A 16,988-nucleotide genomic window follows, 5' to 3' on the forward strand; every position below is an offset into this window, starting at 1 on the left:
TAGCGTAAGAATTAATTTTGTTAACGTTCCTGTTCAAATAGTAAGCACGATAACATACTTACTTCCGGATTGTGTCCTACTATAATTCTACTCTTTTTTCGCACTTAAATACTTTATTCCCACATTAGTGGAATGGAAGCGCTGATTTCAGGGTAAAGCGATCAGATTAGCTGTGCCTTTAGTCTTTAGGGGCGGCGTCTTTAGTCTTTAGGGACGGCGTTTTAGTCTTTAGTCTTTAGCTGTGACTTTAGGGACGACGTCTTTATTCTTCAGGGACGGCGTTTTAGTCTTCAGTCTTTAGCTGTGACTTTAGGGACGACGTCTTTAGTCTTCAGGGACGGTGTTTTAGTATTTAGTCTGTAGCTGTGACTTTAGGGACGGTGTCTTTAGTCTTTAGGGACGGCGTTTTAGTATTTAGTCTGTAGCTGTGACTTTAGGGACGGTAAAACCCTTGAGGTTGGCTGCAGTTCAAATATAGCTAACTAAAGTTCAAAGTCAGGGCCCACTCATCTGGAATCTATTTAGGTAATAAATCTATGCGTTTGAACTATCTCTGCCAAATTAGTTTTATACCCGAGTCGTACCATAGTCACAACATGATTTGCGAATGACTTGGGTTGTTTTTTCGTGATTTTAATGGTTCACGACTTTTGCAGAAGCAGAAAGTTAAAATGGTAATATATCGGTTTAAAAAGCTTGTGTCTGCATTATTTCCCAAGCCACTTTATAGTCGGCCTTGTCGATAAATCAAAATTACGCACAACTACAACCTTAATTGTGTACCCCGTTCGTAATTTCTCGAATTGAACATTGTTCAACTTTGAAACATTAAATTCGTGATTGATCAATCAGAGTCGAAATTTAAGGTATAATTATTTGAAGCTAGAAAAATGGAAGCTTGCAAAAGCGATTTTTCTATCTGTAACTGAAATCTGGCAAAAGTGAAGAAGACATAGTATTAGAAGAGAACAGTTAGGAACAAATTAGTGTTGATGCAAACCTTTTAGACCAATTTCCTGTAATTTTAATTTTCCACTTCTGAAATACAAGTGTAGCACTAAAATTGAGAAAAATCCTAAGTTATTTCATAAAATTTTGCTTTTTTCGACAAATGTGACTATACTGTGGCTCGTACATATCTTATTCCTGGTTATTCTCTATTATTACTATGTCTTTGTGCAAGGCCGTACCCAGAAGGGGGGTTAGGGGGAATTGAACCCCTCCCGAAATGTTCTTTTGACTCTTAAAAACGTAACAAAAAAGGATATAAACAAATACTGTATGCGTTTTTTGACGTTTTTTCGTGTAGCCCCCTCCCCCACCCCGAAAAAAATCTTTGAGTAAAAAACCCTCCGAAAAAAAAATCCTGGGTACGGCCTTGTCTTTGTGTATTTTTCGAACAACTTTCAATTCAAGAAATTACGGGCAGCATACGTAATTGGCGCTGTAGTCTTCCGTAAATGTTATTTTATCAACAAAAGTGACTAAAATGTGACTGGTTGTTCTTAATCAGAGACGATTTAAATTTCCTTCCTTTTTAAGTTTCTTACTTGTAATCAGATACAGTAAAGCAGAACAGACCTGTGATACTGCTTCGCATTGACAAAAAGGGGCTCTTCTTCTGTAACTTCTTGGGGTGTTTGAACAGGTATCCTTTGTATTTGAGGAACACCTCCGTTACCAGGTACCATCATTACAATGTTTCCGCCTCCGTTTGCTACGCCGGTCATTTGTGGCATAGTCTGAATTATGTTGCCACCAAGATTTATTACTAAAACAAATTATTATTACTTAAAGATGTTGTACAATTCAATTTTACCTTACACATGGCATTTACATGGACACTTTTAAATGTGATCAACCAGGTCATTATATTCGCTAAAACTATAATCTTTTAGTATGCGTTCTTGGTGGATAAATCACTTTTGACTCTTATAAAGAATAGTAGAACTCCCAATTTCCAATTGAATGAGCCACTTCCAAAGTTTCTACGACAACTATTTCCATACGTGCCTTGGTGAAAAAAAATTATAATACATTGTGCCCACTTCGCTCTTTACTTAGGCACCGCTATTGAGTGGCGGATCCAGGATTTCTTTAGGGGGGGGAGGGGAGAAAAATAGGTTTATCCGATAAACTTGCGTTAGGAGCAAGTTTAATTACCGCAAACTTGCGTTAATTAAGTAAATTACACTACTTTAGACTATGTTAGGGGGTGGGGTGCGCCCCCTCACACCTCCCCTGGATCCACCACTGCCGCTATTGCGCTACCTATGAAATCTATCTGCTATCTGGGGTTACTCAGAGTTTTTTTTGGGAGGGGGAGGGGAGGGTTACTCAAAGATTTTTTCGGGGGGGGGGATTTTACAGAAAAACACTCAAAAAATGCATAGAAGATTTGTGTACATCCATTTTTGTTACGTTTTTACGAGTCAGACAAACATTTCGGGGGGGGATTCAAACCCCCTACCCCCCCCCCTGGGTACAGCCTTGACTTTAAGGAATAATTAGCTTATTAGGTAAAATGATTAATTTGACTAAAAGTAAATATTGGTTAGAATAACTATTCCCCTAACCCTAAGTAATCGAAAAATTGTGCCTCAAAGCTTCAGTTTTCAGTATTTTAGCTTTTGAAAACTTGAAACTTTTTAAGGGTGCATTTTATTGCAGGGTTTTGCATTAGGACCTCTGTAGAAGGGACGTTTTAATCCACCATCCACGACCGTGCTTTGAAAGTGTCGAAAATGGATTCAGCGATAATTCGGGTTACAGCCTGAGAATTTCGATTGCACGAATGGCAATCTACTTTCAATCCAAATTCTAAATAGTGAATAAAGCGTTAATTTTTATGACTCAAATTGTTACTTTGCAAACCCTGCTATCACCATTTTCTTTTTCTGTATGAAAATGTTTCATAAAATGTTAATGGCTACCATTTAATTATTTTATTACTCGATGTTGCGTTAACTGTTCCGATTGTACTTTCGCTAATTTTTCTCTGTAGTTTAAAATCGACGTGTCACTAAACTCATGAATTTTAGATATTCTCAAGATTGGTCAAATGTTTGTATGATTTCTTACCTCTATGTTCCATATATATATATATATATATATATATATATATATATATATATATATATATATATATATATATATATATATATATATATATATATATATATATATATATATATATATATATATATATATATATATATATATATATATATATATATATATATATATATATATATATATAAAAATAAAAGAAAAAAGTGCCAAACCGAACATATAAAGACATACTAACAAATTAAATAAAAAAAAAAAGGCACAGAAATATATATAAGGAAATAAAAAAAAACAAAGAAAAAAAAAAAAATATATATATATATATATATATATATATATATATATATATATATATATATATATATATATATATATATATATATATATATATATATATATTGGACGGCGGGGGGGGGGGGGGGGGGGGGGGGGGGGGGGGGGGGGGGGGGGGGGTGTGGGGTTGGTTTTTTTTTTGGGTGTGGGGGGGGGGGGGTGTGTGTCTCTCTCTCTCTCTCTCTCTCTCTCTCTCTCTCTCTCTCTCTCTCTCTCTCTCTCTCTCTCTCTCTCTCTCTCTCTCTCTCTCTCTCTCTCTCTCTCTCTCTCTCTCTCTCTCTCTCTCTCTCTCTCTCTCTCTCTCTCTCTCTCTCTCTCTCTCTCTCTCTCTCTCTCTCTCTCTCTCTCTCTCTCTCTCTCTCTCTCTCTCTCTCTCTCTCTCTCTCTCTCTCTCTCTCTCTCTCTCTCTCTCTCTCTCTCTCTCTCTCTCTCTATATATATATATATGTATATATGTATATGTATATAACTTCAATAATCAGGACAATCTCTGACACAAGCAATGTATAGAGCATACTGGTTCCATTTCTCAGTTCCAGTTGCAAAGTTTGTATAAGAATTTATGGACTAACATATAGTTCTTTCACTCCAATTTCTGAGATTTACGTTCAGATTTATTTCAAATTGGATCACATAGGTCAGCAGGGTTGCCAACGCAGTATAACTGTACCATTTTGGTACAGTTTAGAGGTCGTGGTACAATGCGTTAATTTACAATTTTTTGGAATAATACAAATTTCCCTGTATATTTTGGTTTCACTTGCTCCTTTCTTATTCGGAAATCTGTTCAAGTTTTAGTTTAACGAGAATTTTCTTCTTGTTACGGCAAATATTTAACCTGCTTTTCAAATGGTACAAATAATCTTCTGGTGATACAATTCTAGTTAGAAAATTCGTACAGTTTACTTCGTACTTGGTAAAAATTCGTACTTCAGAGCGTTGGTAATGCTGCTGGTCACTTCGCTGACTGATCGGCTCGCCAGCCATGTCTTCAAAAAACCGCTGTTTTAAAGGCTTTAATCCAAAAATTCGAAGTAAAGTATCTTAAACATATACCAAAAAAACACCGGCTAATGGAAAATTGACTGGAGGTAACTTAAGAACATGGGACATAACACTGAAGCATCTGCCATTTTCAAACTTCTGCACCAAAAACCATTTGTAAAGCTGTTCTAAAAAGGAAGATCAGCAGGGCAATGTGGATCATAACGACTAAAGTGTGACTCGTCCGTTCACTAAAGTGAACGGACTCGACAGTGTCCGTTCGCATCTTGTCGAGTAAACTCCAAAAGGTTAGATTTTTTTTTTTTTTTTGTTTAGCACTGAGGACGACTTGGCGGAGGTCCTTGTCGAAATATTTGCTTGTTCTTCGTCTTCATGTTTTGCCACTGGCTGACAAAATCCTCGTTTTTTCACCCCTTTTTTTATTTTATTTTTCATTTATTATTTTCTTTCCTCTCTTAACCTCATGTCATGTATAGCCGATGTGGTCTTGGAATGTATTTAAGAGAGAACCAGCAGGGCAATGTGAATCAAGAGGACTAAAGTGTGACTGGACAACTATTACCCCCTTTTGAGAACCACATAGCGACGGTTAGTGCTATAATAACACTTAATGAAACAGAATAACACTTAATAGAATATAAACAAAAACACAAAATTATAAAGAAATGACAAAAACATGAAAGCAGAATGCAATAATACCTTGAGGTTGATTTTGCTGCACAGTTTCTACATTGGATATGGGTTGATAAATTAATGTCTGTCCGTCTGGAGTTTGAATAATCTGAGCTGTTTGGGCATTCGAAGGCTGAATAACAATTGGCTGAGATCCATTACTAGATCCCGTCTAAAAAAAAAAAGTATTCCTGTACTTAAGTCATAACAGTGCACGTAGTAAAAGTAAGTATTTGAGTATGCTGTTAAATGTTTGTACTTCAGGTACGTCTAGATAATTTACGTATTACATAATAGTGTACAAAAATCATAATACAGTAAAATAAAAAAAACAAAAAAAACACAATTAATTAGAAAGAGCTGCCAGGAAAGTAAAAAATGGAACTTCTCAAGGGGAGTTAATTTAATTCAACAAATTAAATAAAAGACATTCAAATCAATTGGAAATCGTTTAATCACGTCTATATATTGATCCCTAAAATAGTAAGCAGAATAGATTGCCAGTAAATCAAAATTTTGTTGTTTTTATAATGAATTCAATCAATCAATTTATTTAACCAATAAATTTACGACAGAAACACTGCCACATAGGATCCCCCGTAAGGCTCTATGACCAGGAAAAAAACGGGAAAAACAGAAATGACACAAATACTAAAAAAAGAGAAGAAAAGTATTTTCAATATAGTGCATTTCAACCTTTCAAAGACTCAACACACACACATACAAAACAAAACAAAGAAAAAAGAAAAACAATATTTAAGAGACCCAAACAAAAGGCGATTTTAAGAGACCCTCCAAAAAAAAGAAAAGAACAAAGAGAAGATGTTAAATGTTAATGTTAAACAAACTCAATACCCCTCACAACAAACATTTCTAACCCAGGCTAGGGTCACCCGTCCCCCCCCCCCAATAATAATCATAAGATTAAAAAAATATATATATAAACATGAAACATCGAAGTATTAAAAAATTTCTTAAAATTCTTGTGAAACCACCAAACAAGTGACACTCTTGAGGCGACTCAGGTATGCTATTTCAAACAATATGACAAGTAGTTAAGTGGTTGAAGTCAGACCTAACTGACCGAGTAAATAAAATACTAATATTCCTTGAATTGCGAAGATGATGCGGAAACCTATCAGTGACGAAAGAAGGAGTGGTTTTAAGGGCTGTGGGAACATCACCAAGAAGTTGATGAAAAATGAAAGACGCGAACGAAAGAATGTAGAGAGACTGCAAATCAAGTAATGGGCTAGTTGGGTTAGTTGTAGAACAATTTGTTTCCTGTATAACCCTTCTTGCCTTATCATATAACTTAGAAAGTGGTTTCAACAAAGAAGAGAAAGTTGACATCCATATTTTAGGGCAATAAGAGACGTAGGACTGAACTAAGCAATTGAACAGAATTTTTAAAACTGATCCAGGAAAAATGCGTTTTAGCTTCCTCAAAATTCCAAGACTCCTTGAGATCTTCATATTAATTAGTCCAATATGATGCTTGAATGAAAGGTTTTCAGCGAGAAGAATACCGAGAAGTCGTACATACTGATCCCTAGGTGTATTGAGAGAGCCCCTTGAAAGCTGGATGTTATTTAACTCAGGGCACGCCAGAGAAATACGGGTAAAAATTAAAAAAACTTGACTTAGCAACATTTAGGGCAAGGCAATTTGCATCAAACCAAAGAACGACTCTTTCAAAAAGATCAACTAATTTGGGAAGCATCTCAGACTCAGTTCCTACTACAGTACCAATGGTACTGTCATCAGCGAAAGCAACGAGAGTGTCCAAATCCTGCGAAAACGATGGTAATCTTTTTAGCATTGAAAGATTCAGGATGACATAGACAACAGCAAACTGTAGGTTTTTCTTTCTTAACCGCAACTATAAGGTCATCAACATAAATAAAAAACTAATAAATAAATAAAAAAAACACCAAACTCAACTTCAGACGAAAAGCGGGAAAGGGAATCTATGGAGATAGTTCTACCTGACAAATAAGAATCAAACTAAGCATGAGCCAGTCCTCTTGCACCATTTTGTGATAGCTTATAAAGCAGAATCCCATGAGTTAAAGAATCAAAAGCATTACGGACATCCAGGAATATAGCAGCAGGAATCAAGCCAGAGTCAAGCACAGTGTGGAGAAAATTTAAAAGAGTTACACATGCATGCTCCGTAGAATGTTTAGCTCGGAAGCCAAACCGAAAATCATGAAGAAACCTTTTAGCCTCTAGAAAAGCAAGAAAGACGGAAAAGCATGGTCTTTTCAAAATTTTCGCTAAAAACAGACAGCAAAGATATAGGACGATAATTGGCTGGGTCATTTCTTGGTCCACCTTTATATAAAACAATTACTCTAGCTCGCTTAAGAGAACTAGGGAAATTCCCATTTTCAAAAGAAAGATTTATAAGCTTCGTCAATGGAGAAATAATTGAAGGAAGAATGAACTTAAATACCATAGTTGGAATACAGTCAGGGCCAGACGACGAAGAACCCCTCAAGCTATTTACAATCCTGGCTATTTCAACAACAGAAGCAGGATATAACACCATCGATTTGAGACAATGCAGACCAAGATAAGATTTGTAATCTAGTTGTGACTGTGAAGACCTGACTGAAGAAGCAGTGGTTTTCCCAATATTGGCAAATATGATGTAAATGCTTCTTGAACAGATGGATTACCCTCAACAACCACATCACCAACTACAAGACTTGGAGAGATAGAAGCAGCCGGAGAAGAACGTATGAGAACGGAATTGATCACTTGCCAAGTTTTTCGAATATCTTTTCCACAATCCGAGAATTTTTTGGAATAATAAAGGAATTTGGCCTTCCGAAATAAAGAATTAAAAACATTCCTGTAGAGTTTGAATTGGTGAAGACGTGCTGCATTCAAAGATGTCTTTGCTGACTTAAAAGCTTTCCAAAGATTATTTTTTCGTCCCCAGCTCTTTATAAGACCAAGGATCACCCATGGGTTAAGAGGAATAGATCTTTTTGATCTTGAAGTAGAGGGGGACAGAGCAATACGTAAAAAATAGACTCCTTCACTGACTCATAAAAGGAATCTAACTTTGAACAAAAATCATTATCCTCACCAAAACTATTCCATATATTTTTAGCTAAATGGGATTTGAGGCTCATCAATTAATTCAGGCCAAACCTAAAAGAAGCTGAAGCAGATGCTGGGTATTCCTAGTCAACTTTTTTCCAAGATTAAAACTAGAAAGTACAGGAAAATGGTCTGAAATATCACTCACTACAACAGAATTCCGAACCAAATTAAGAGACGAAAAAAGATTATCAAATAAAGACGCAAGTATTACAATTAAAAACATCTAATGGCTTACTTTGCAATTGAAGTAAACGTCCATCAAGGGAGCAAACATTCCCAGAGCCTGAGTTAAAAAAATTCATAAAACTTAAGGAGATTGTGTATCAAACCTGCACCACAACACACACCAAATAAAATAAATAAAAAAATAACTAAGAGGCTATAAACAACAACAAAAATAAAAATAAATAAATAAATAAAATCCAAAAATCATATCAATAAGTAAGAGATGTATATGTTTTATATTATTGAACATATTTATTATTATAATTTCAGATAAATTTAGTGACTTCCTTAAATCATTAATCTTACTACACAGTTCCTGAAATAATATATATATATATATATATATATATATATATATATATATATATATATATATATATATATATATATATATATATATATATATATATATATATATATATATATATATATATATATATATATATATATATATATATATATATATATATATATATATATATATATATATATATATATATATATATATATATATATATATATATATATATATATATATATATATATATATATGTTTAACGCTGCATTAATGTACCCATGAGACCAATACAAGTAGAATCGTGTTCAAGATAACAAAGGATTAAAATCCCAAACTGACGCAATGACTTGTGAGAACAGGCGTGTAACAAAAAAGAATAATTATTGAAATCCATAATTTTCATTGAAGTTAATTGTAACGAAAGTAAATCCTTAGACAGATACGCACAAAGAAAATAAATAAACAATAAATATATAAAATACACTGAATATATGAATGGCGAGATACTAAACATATCTAAAAAAACAAAAACAAAAAAACTTATTTTTAGACACAGTCGGCAATGAAAACAGAACAAAACATTGATAGACAATGACATTACATAGACAGGAAAAGGGAAACAAGAGAACAGAAAAACAAAGGGAGAAGAAAAAAGAGAAAAAACAATTTAGTAAATATTAAATCATGTCCTCGATTGACCAAAGTCTACGTGGAGTGTTCTCATTCGGAAGGCGGACAAAAATACGCCCTTGATCAGACCAAGACATCTATTGCCATATTTCTCACGAGCTGTGTTAAGAATATCCCGCCGCTGGCGGGTTAGATTTTCCGAAACAAAAATACCACTTTTTGCAAGTTTCTTCTTAGGTGCGTAAACACTTTTCGCGATCTCTCGGTCACGGAATGTAATCGGTATAGGGGCAATTTTATCAGGTCGTGCAGAAATTCCAAAGGCAAATCGGTGCACTTTGCTTATGTCAGCATCAGTTATTCTGGTGAGTTCCATCCACAGTAGACAGAATATACAGTAAGCTTATCGCAGATCATTTCTGGTCATCCTGAACAAAAAGCTCCTCCCACTTCTTTGTGTCCGGGTTTTTGTACCAGTAAGCTTATCGCAGATCATTTCTGGTCATCGTGAACATAAAGCTCCTCCCTCTTCTTTCTGCCTTAGCTTGTTTAGCCTGTTTATAATGGGTTTTATAATGTCCGGGTTTTTATAATGGGAGAGATAGAGATGATCATACTGTCTAATTATATAAACTGTGGTTCCATCTTTCCTCGGAGGATATTTAACATGGTAGTTTTCAGGTCCGAATTTGGGTTTTGTTTAACGCCATTGAACATGAGCCAATCTAGTCTCGAGTTTTGGTCGATATCGAACAAGTTAAATATGAGCTATAGATTTTTAAGCTTTTGATTCACATGGATTTTTCTAAAAGTTGATTAATGAAATACCTGTAGATACAAAAATAAACAATTAAGATAAATAACACTTTATTAATATTTAATATTTGTTATGCACCAGTTTATACAAGAGTAATATAATTACAATTATTATTGAATAAGTATGAATTTAATGGCCAAATCTTGTACTTGCTATCGTAAGTGAAATTCGTCTTCGTTATCATTATTCTTTGCCATAAGTAAAATTCATTTAGCTTCGGTTAGTCAAAGCAACTAATCAAATAGTTTATAGATTCGGTACCATATTTTAAGTTGAGTTGTATTTTAAGCTGCCACACCTGTTGTTCAGTACTGAAGGCAAACTAAAAGAACGGCCGATTTTTGTTTCAATTCTGGCCTCTGCGGGCCAGAAATTAATTTAATTTTTATTTCTTAATATAAAAATGCTAATCAGAAGTCAATTTCCGGGTAAATAAAGAAGATGTCAACAAAAATATAAATATGGGAACCGGTCGAGACGCAAGGGTTATGTCATCAAATCATGCCCGCCACACTCAAAGTGAGACATTTGGTAAGCCTAACTTTAGCATTATTGTTCTTTGCAAATATTTATGGGATGATTTCCTTTTACTGGTAAAACTGAGGGTTCCCAGGCCAAACTGGGAACCATAATTCAGGACTATTAGAAAATAGTAGCCTTATCCTACTGTTTTCTTAAAGATGAATTCTAGGGTGATGTAATTATCATTTAAAATTGATTTTTACTGGGAACCATAATTCAAGACTATTATAAAATAGTAGCCTCATCCTACTGTTTTCTTAAAGATGAATTCTAGAGTGATGTAATTATCATTTAGTTCATAGTTTCTTCTTGTAACTGTAGTGTTTTTTTCGTGCATTTTCTGTTTAATAGGGCTCTTTCTTTTTGCTCGTAAAACTGTTAGACCAGGGGGTTCCCAGGGAAATACAGCTTTTAATTTTATGGCAAGATGTGGCACCTTAAGTTGGTTTTACCCTCTCAGTCGGAAACCAGCATTATAGACTGTCAGAAAAAGAGTAGCCTTCCTCTACTCTTTTTTTAAGCTGAATTCGAAAGTGAAGGGCTTATAGTTTAGCACGTAGTTTCTTCTTTCATATGTAGTGTTTCTTTTTGTACATTTTCAGGTTTTTCTTTTTAATAGGTGCTTTCTTTTTGCTTGTAAAACTGATAGACCAGGGGGTTCCCAGGCCAATGCCGTTTTTAATTCTATGCCAAAATGTGGCAACCTCAGTGGTCCTTACTCTTTCAGTTGAAAACCAATATTCTAGATCAGAGCGGGAGTTAGATTTTTTCTCAGGGGAGGTGGAGCAAATGGAGTCTTTGCCACCCCTTGCCGCAACACCAATTATGTAAATATTACAATTTGTGCCCAAAAAATTCCAATTTAAGCTTGTTTTGCCACCCCCTCTAGCGCCCCCCCTATATCCGGCCCTGTTCTAGACTGTTATAAAATAATACCTGAAGGGTTTGCACAGGTACGACTTGTATTTGTTGCCCATTTAGAGTTATCGTTTGTGGCTGATTGTTCTGGGCAATAGTTTGAACAATAAGCTGCTGACCGTTGGCTGTTTGTATCACTTGCTGCCCAGTTGATGATGGAGATAATGATACCACCTATAAAACAAAACAACAAAAATTAAAGACACATTTTCAAACTTAAGCCAGTTGACATAACCAATTCACTCCTTAAAGACAAAACGAATTGCTATAATTTCAGCTTCTTCAACGATACACCAAATCCATTTTTATGTTTAATATTTCTTCTGTGTTGTTTTTATTTTTGGTGAATATACAGGCAGTCTGGACGCTCAGTGATTGAACTTTTCGGCTCATGTTTCGGCAGAAAATTTAAATTCAAATAAGGCTCATGATGACTCGATACGGGACCCAGAGATGGAACCTAGCGGTAGCAACACACTGCAGGGTTGACAAAGGCGGGTCCAGTAAAAATTCTTGGGGGGTAGGCCAATATGGCAAGGGCGCAAATAATGACCAAATTGACAAGTTTATTAAAAAACAAAGATGAAAAAGAGAAAAAACATTGAATGTGGGCGCCAGATTTTTTTTTTTTTGTGGGGGGGGGGGGGTCCACCGGTCCATTCTGAATCAGCCAATTGGAACTTGTATGATATAGTCCCTACCTAATATTCTTCTGATATGTTTCTCTGACGCTCAATCCTGATGAAATATACCTAGGCCTAAGTATGATAAAAGTATAATACTTTAGAAACGAATTTGGGCTATATAATGAAACATTAGGGGGGAGAAGGGGTAAAATATGGCAGGATCAATACAAGATACTAGGGTATATAGGACTGCTGTTATTGATGTTAAAAGTAAAGATCACCATCTAGTAGTGTCAAGGGTTAATTTAAAGCTGAAATATCGGAAGGGTAGTTACCTCCCGGGAAGTTATGATGTTAGTAGACTCCAGGATGAGAATTTGAGAGAAACTTTCCAGGAACAGTTGAATACTAAACTTGAGAGTTTAAAATTTGATAATGTGGAAGATGGTTGGAATAATTTAGAAAAATAATTTGTGAAGTTACTGAAGGTGCATTAGGGAAGAAAGCTAGAACTGCAGCTAAGAATATTAGTGAAAAAGCTTTATGTTTAATAGAAAGGAGAAAGGACTTGTACAAGAATTATCTGAGTGATTGATCGTATGAAAACAAAAGAAATGTAAAGAAAGTGGAGAAAACATTGAAATATGAACTAAGGAGGTGTGAAGTTGAGGCCATGGATAAAATTGCCGAGGATTTAGAAGATGCAGCTCGACGGCATAATAGTAAAATATTGTACTGGCACGTTAACAAATTGAGAGGTATTAGTCAATCCGGACTTGTCCCAGTTAAAGATAGGAATGGGGTGGCAATTAGTGATAAGGAAAAAGGTAAAGCGAGATAGGCCAAACATTTTGAGAGCTTGCTTAACCGAGATAGAGTTGCAGGAAAAAATATAGAGGAAAATGAAAAAGTTTGTGATACCTTGGATGTGAAGGAAGATTTGTTTTGTGAGGAGGAATTAGCAACAGTACTAAAAGGATTAAAGAATAATAAGGCTCCAGGTGCTTATAGGGTAGTAAATGAGTTTCTTAAATATGGTGGCTCTGAGGTTAGAAATAAGTTATTGAAGATTATGAATATGATTTTTGAAAAAGGGGAAGTACCTAACGATTTTAGAAAAACCTTAATTAAGCCCTTTATAAGAAAGGTGATAAAAGTGAGTGTGGTAATTATCGAGGCATTAGTCTGGTCTCTTTAGGTAGCAAATTACTTAGTAATATGATACTTTTCAAACTGAGAGATGCCGTAGACAAAGTTTTAAGAGAAGAGCAGTGCGGTTTTAGAAAAGGTAGAGGATGTGTTGACCAAATTTTCACTCTTAGGTTAATAATTGAGAAGTGCCTAAGTTTTCAAACACCTTTGGTCCTCATTTTTATAGATTATGAGCAAGCGTTCGATTCTGTTGATAGAGGAGCTTTAGTAAAGGTTTTATCCTTGTATGGTATAACAGACAAATACATTAAAGTGATTAGTGCTATGTACGAGAATAACACTGCTGCTGTTAAGGTAGGAAATGAGGTTAGCAGCTGGTTTTGTATTAAATCAGGAGTTAAGCAGGATTGTTTTCTATCCCCCTTTATATGGATTATTTTGATGGACTTTGTTTTAAGGAGCACAGGAAAGGCAATGAGAGACCACGGAATCAAATGGGGAGGAAAAAGTCTCCTGGGCTTGGATTATGCTGATGATTTAAGCATACTAGATGATAGTGTGAGCAAAATCAATGAAGGTGTAGAGGTTTTGCGAGTTCAGGGTGCTCGAAGGGGTTTTAAAATTAATGTTAGGAAGACTAAGTCACTAAGGCTAGGAATAAGTGAAGTTGAAAAGGTGACGTTGGGTAATGAAAAGATTGATCAGGTGGGCAGCTTCACTTACCTTGGTAGTATTATTAGTAAAGATGGTGGGAGCAGTGAAGATGTTAAAAATAGAATAGCCAAGGCTCAGGGTGTTTTTTCACAGTTAAAAAAAGTCTGGAAGAATAGGAAGATAAGTCTGCAAACCAATATTAGAATATTGGAAGCTACAGTGATGACAGTGGTCAAATATGGCTCTGAAGCATGGACGCTCCGAAAAGCGGATGAAGATTTGCTAGATGTTTTCCAGAGAAATCGCTTGAGGATTGTTCTGGGTACCCGGCTGACTGACCGTATTTAAAACAATAGGCTATACGAAAAATGTGGTTCAATACCGCTTTCTAGGTCTATAATGAAAGAAAGGTTGAGATGGTTAGGGCATGTTGTGCGGATGAAGGATGACAGATTGCCGAAGATTTTTCTTTTCGGCCAACCATCTAGGGCTAAACGGAAAGCAGGTCGTCCCCGTCTGGGGTGGGAGGACGTCATAAAGAAAGATTTAAAGGAAATGGGAACTTCGTGTGCGGGTGTAAAAAGGGAGGCTTTAAATAGATTGGGGTGGAGGAGGAGCGTGCGTAGCTGTGTTGGCCTCAGGGGGCTTGGTGCTGCGATGAGTTGTTAGTAGTAGTAGTAGTAGTACCACTCTTATCGAAATGGCAAAATCCATTTACGATTTGTGATGTGATCTATTCATAGGGCCGAAGGCTGAGCTTTGTCCAAGGGAAATGAGTAGCAAGGGCTAAGACCCGAGCCCGATCTAATTACAACCTTGCCTGACCGGATCAAAGGTCATCGAAAAGCCATCCATGGGCATATATTGTATTTAACAAGCACCAACGTTAGTGCTGCGATGAAGTATCACTAGTAGTAGGTATTTAACATATAACCTCATGTTCCAAAAAACAACAAAACATTGGCAAAATGAGAACATGTTGAGTAGCCAAGTCCGTACCCAGGGGGGTAGGGGGTTTGAACCCTCCCCCTGTGAAATATTTGTCCGACTCGCAAAAACGCAACAAAAATGCATATGAACAAATTTTGATGCATTTTTTACCACCCCCCCCCCCTAAAAAACACTGGCAAAATGAGACCATGTTGAATAGGTCATTGTTCAGTTACCTGGGCTTGTCCTGCTTGCATGACTAGTTGTGTAGCTTGTCGACCACTGACGGTCGTCACCATTTCCAGCTCTTCTCAGACAAGGATTTGTGAGTTGCCGCCAGATTCACTATAACATAAAACAAAAAAACAATAAGCTTTATTATACACGAAAAATACAAATAAATTTAACAAGTTAGCAATTGTTCAAATGTTTAGATTATTCAAAAGAGACATATAGAACTGATGCAATCTCCTAATCAAAGTTGAACGTTCTGAAACGTTATACAGAAAACATTTGGTCAGGAGTATTAGGTGAAACCAAGGGTGTATCCAGGATTTTGGTTTGGGGGGAGGGGGAAGATTACAAAAAGAGACTTAGAAAACGCATCAAATTTTTTTTTATATGCATTTTTGTTAAGTTCTTACGAGTCAGACAAAAATTTCACAAGGGGAGGGTTCAAGCACAGTATCCCCCCCCCCCATTCCTAGATACGGCCTTGGTTAAAATTATTTTAACACCGTTGAATATTCATACTCTTTTTACTTAAATTATCATGAGGTCCTATGCCATGTCGCCCCCGGGTGTATAAAACTTTTGTCGGTACTCATCTGTTAGCCAGTACACACTCGAGAATTTGGATCGATAAGAGACAATAACGGGTTTATTGCTGTTTGTATACGGAGACAATTAGCTTCGGTTCAGTGGAAAACTACATTGTAGCTATATTTTGACAAATATTTAGTTGGTATTTTGGTCAGGTTACATTTTTGCATGCGGCCCCGCTATACTTACCCCCCCCCCTTAATGTGCAAATATACAGCTCAAACATGTATATCCTATTTTTCGGGGATTTCGGGGATTTCCCCGAAAATCTATGTCACCTCGAAAAAAAATTGGTTCGCCGAATCCCCGAAAAATCACTCAATCAAGGTGCCATCCCTAGTGATTTATCACTAGTGACTATCTCTGCTAAATATTTAACAAATAGCTATATTTTAACAAATATTTAGTTGGTATTTTGGTTAGGTTAGGTTACAGTTTGCGTGCAGCCCTGCTATACTTAACCCCCTTCCCCCCTTTATGTGCAAATATGCAGCCCAAACATGTATATTCTATCTGTCTCCCAAGCATCTTATTTGTTTCAACCTCGTGTCTGAAGATCCAAATTCTTGAGTGTGTACTGGCCAACAGGTAAGTACTCTTCCGTATATAAGAGGGAACCTTTTTGCAAGTAAATAAACTTCTCTCCATACATTTCTGGAGAATTGTATATCCTTTTGACAAAAGTCAAGCGGAACTATGTGGCGATCTACACCATTTGGCGGAAAGTTGCCAACCCTCTCGGGTGGAGGTTCATTAGCCAGATATTGGGAGAAATTCCCCCTTCCATCACCTGGGTATCAGAGCCAATGAATCTGTCAAATAGAACTTTCCTCGACTTCAGGTAAATTTACACCACGCGTAATCTAAGCAACAAAAAAAAACAACAGTTTCTTGAAATCCTGGTTCAATAAAGATAATAACATAACTACCGTCTTAGAGAAATAACACTAGTTACTAATTTCAAGTATCAGAAATAAGAAAGACTGGACAATTTATTTTTCAATGAAAAATAATTTTGAAAAGAAATATTCAAAGGCCAATTAAAATCGATTTAGAGAAAACCAGTGAATGCCTATTTTTCAGTTGTATCGTTATTAATTCCTGCTTAGATTCAAATGCAAGTATAAGCAGATGGTTTTACCAGAAACTGGTTTCGACGGCGTAAGTACAAATAAATCCAGTTTTCAGGAGCATGTCA

At 35.9% G+C, this 16,988-nt stretch overlaps 1 protein-coding gene across 1 annotated transcript in view; it reads right to left on the reverse strand.

Moving 5' to 3' along the window:
* The window catches only part of Nf-YA (nuclear factor Y-box A), a 58,210-nt gene that overhangs the window by 22,077 nt on the left and 19,145 nt on the right, over positions 1-16,988 (reverse strand). The window contains exons 2-5 of the mRNA XM_089108350.1: positions 15,205-15,313; positions 11,625-11,780; positions 5,107-5,251; positions 1,582-1,771 (exon numbers count right to left, since the gene is read on the reverse strand). Of these exons, the coding sequence (XP_088964476.1) occupies positions 1,582-1,771; positions 5,107-5,251; positions 11,625-11,780; positions 15,205-15,267 (554 nt within the window). The 5' untranslated portion in view covers positions 15,268-15,313. The remainder of the gene's footprint in view (positions 1-1,581; positions 1,772-5,106; positions 5,252-11,624; positions 11,781-15,204; positions 15,314-16,988) is intronic.

Source organism: Artemia sp. Qi Xiang Cuo, chromosome 2 (genome assembly GCF_049724085.1).
Source record: "Artemia sp. Qi Xiang Cuo chromosome 2, ASM4972408v1, whole genome shotgun sequence".
Lineage (NCBI taxonomy): Eukaryota > Metazoa > Arthropoda > Branchiopoda > Anostraca > Artemiidae > Artemia > Artemia sp. Qi Xiang Cuo.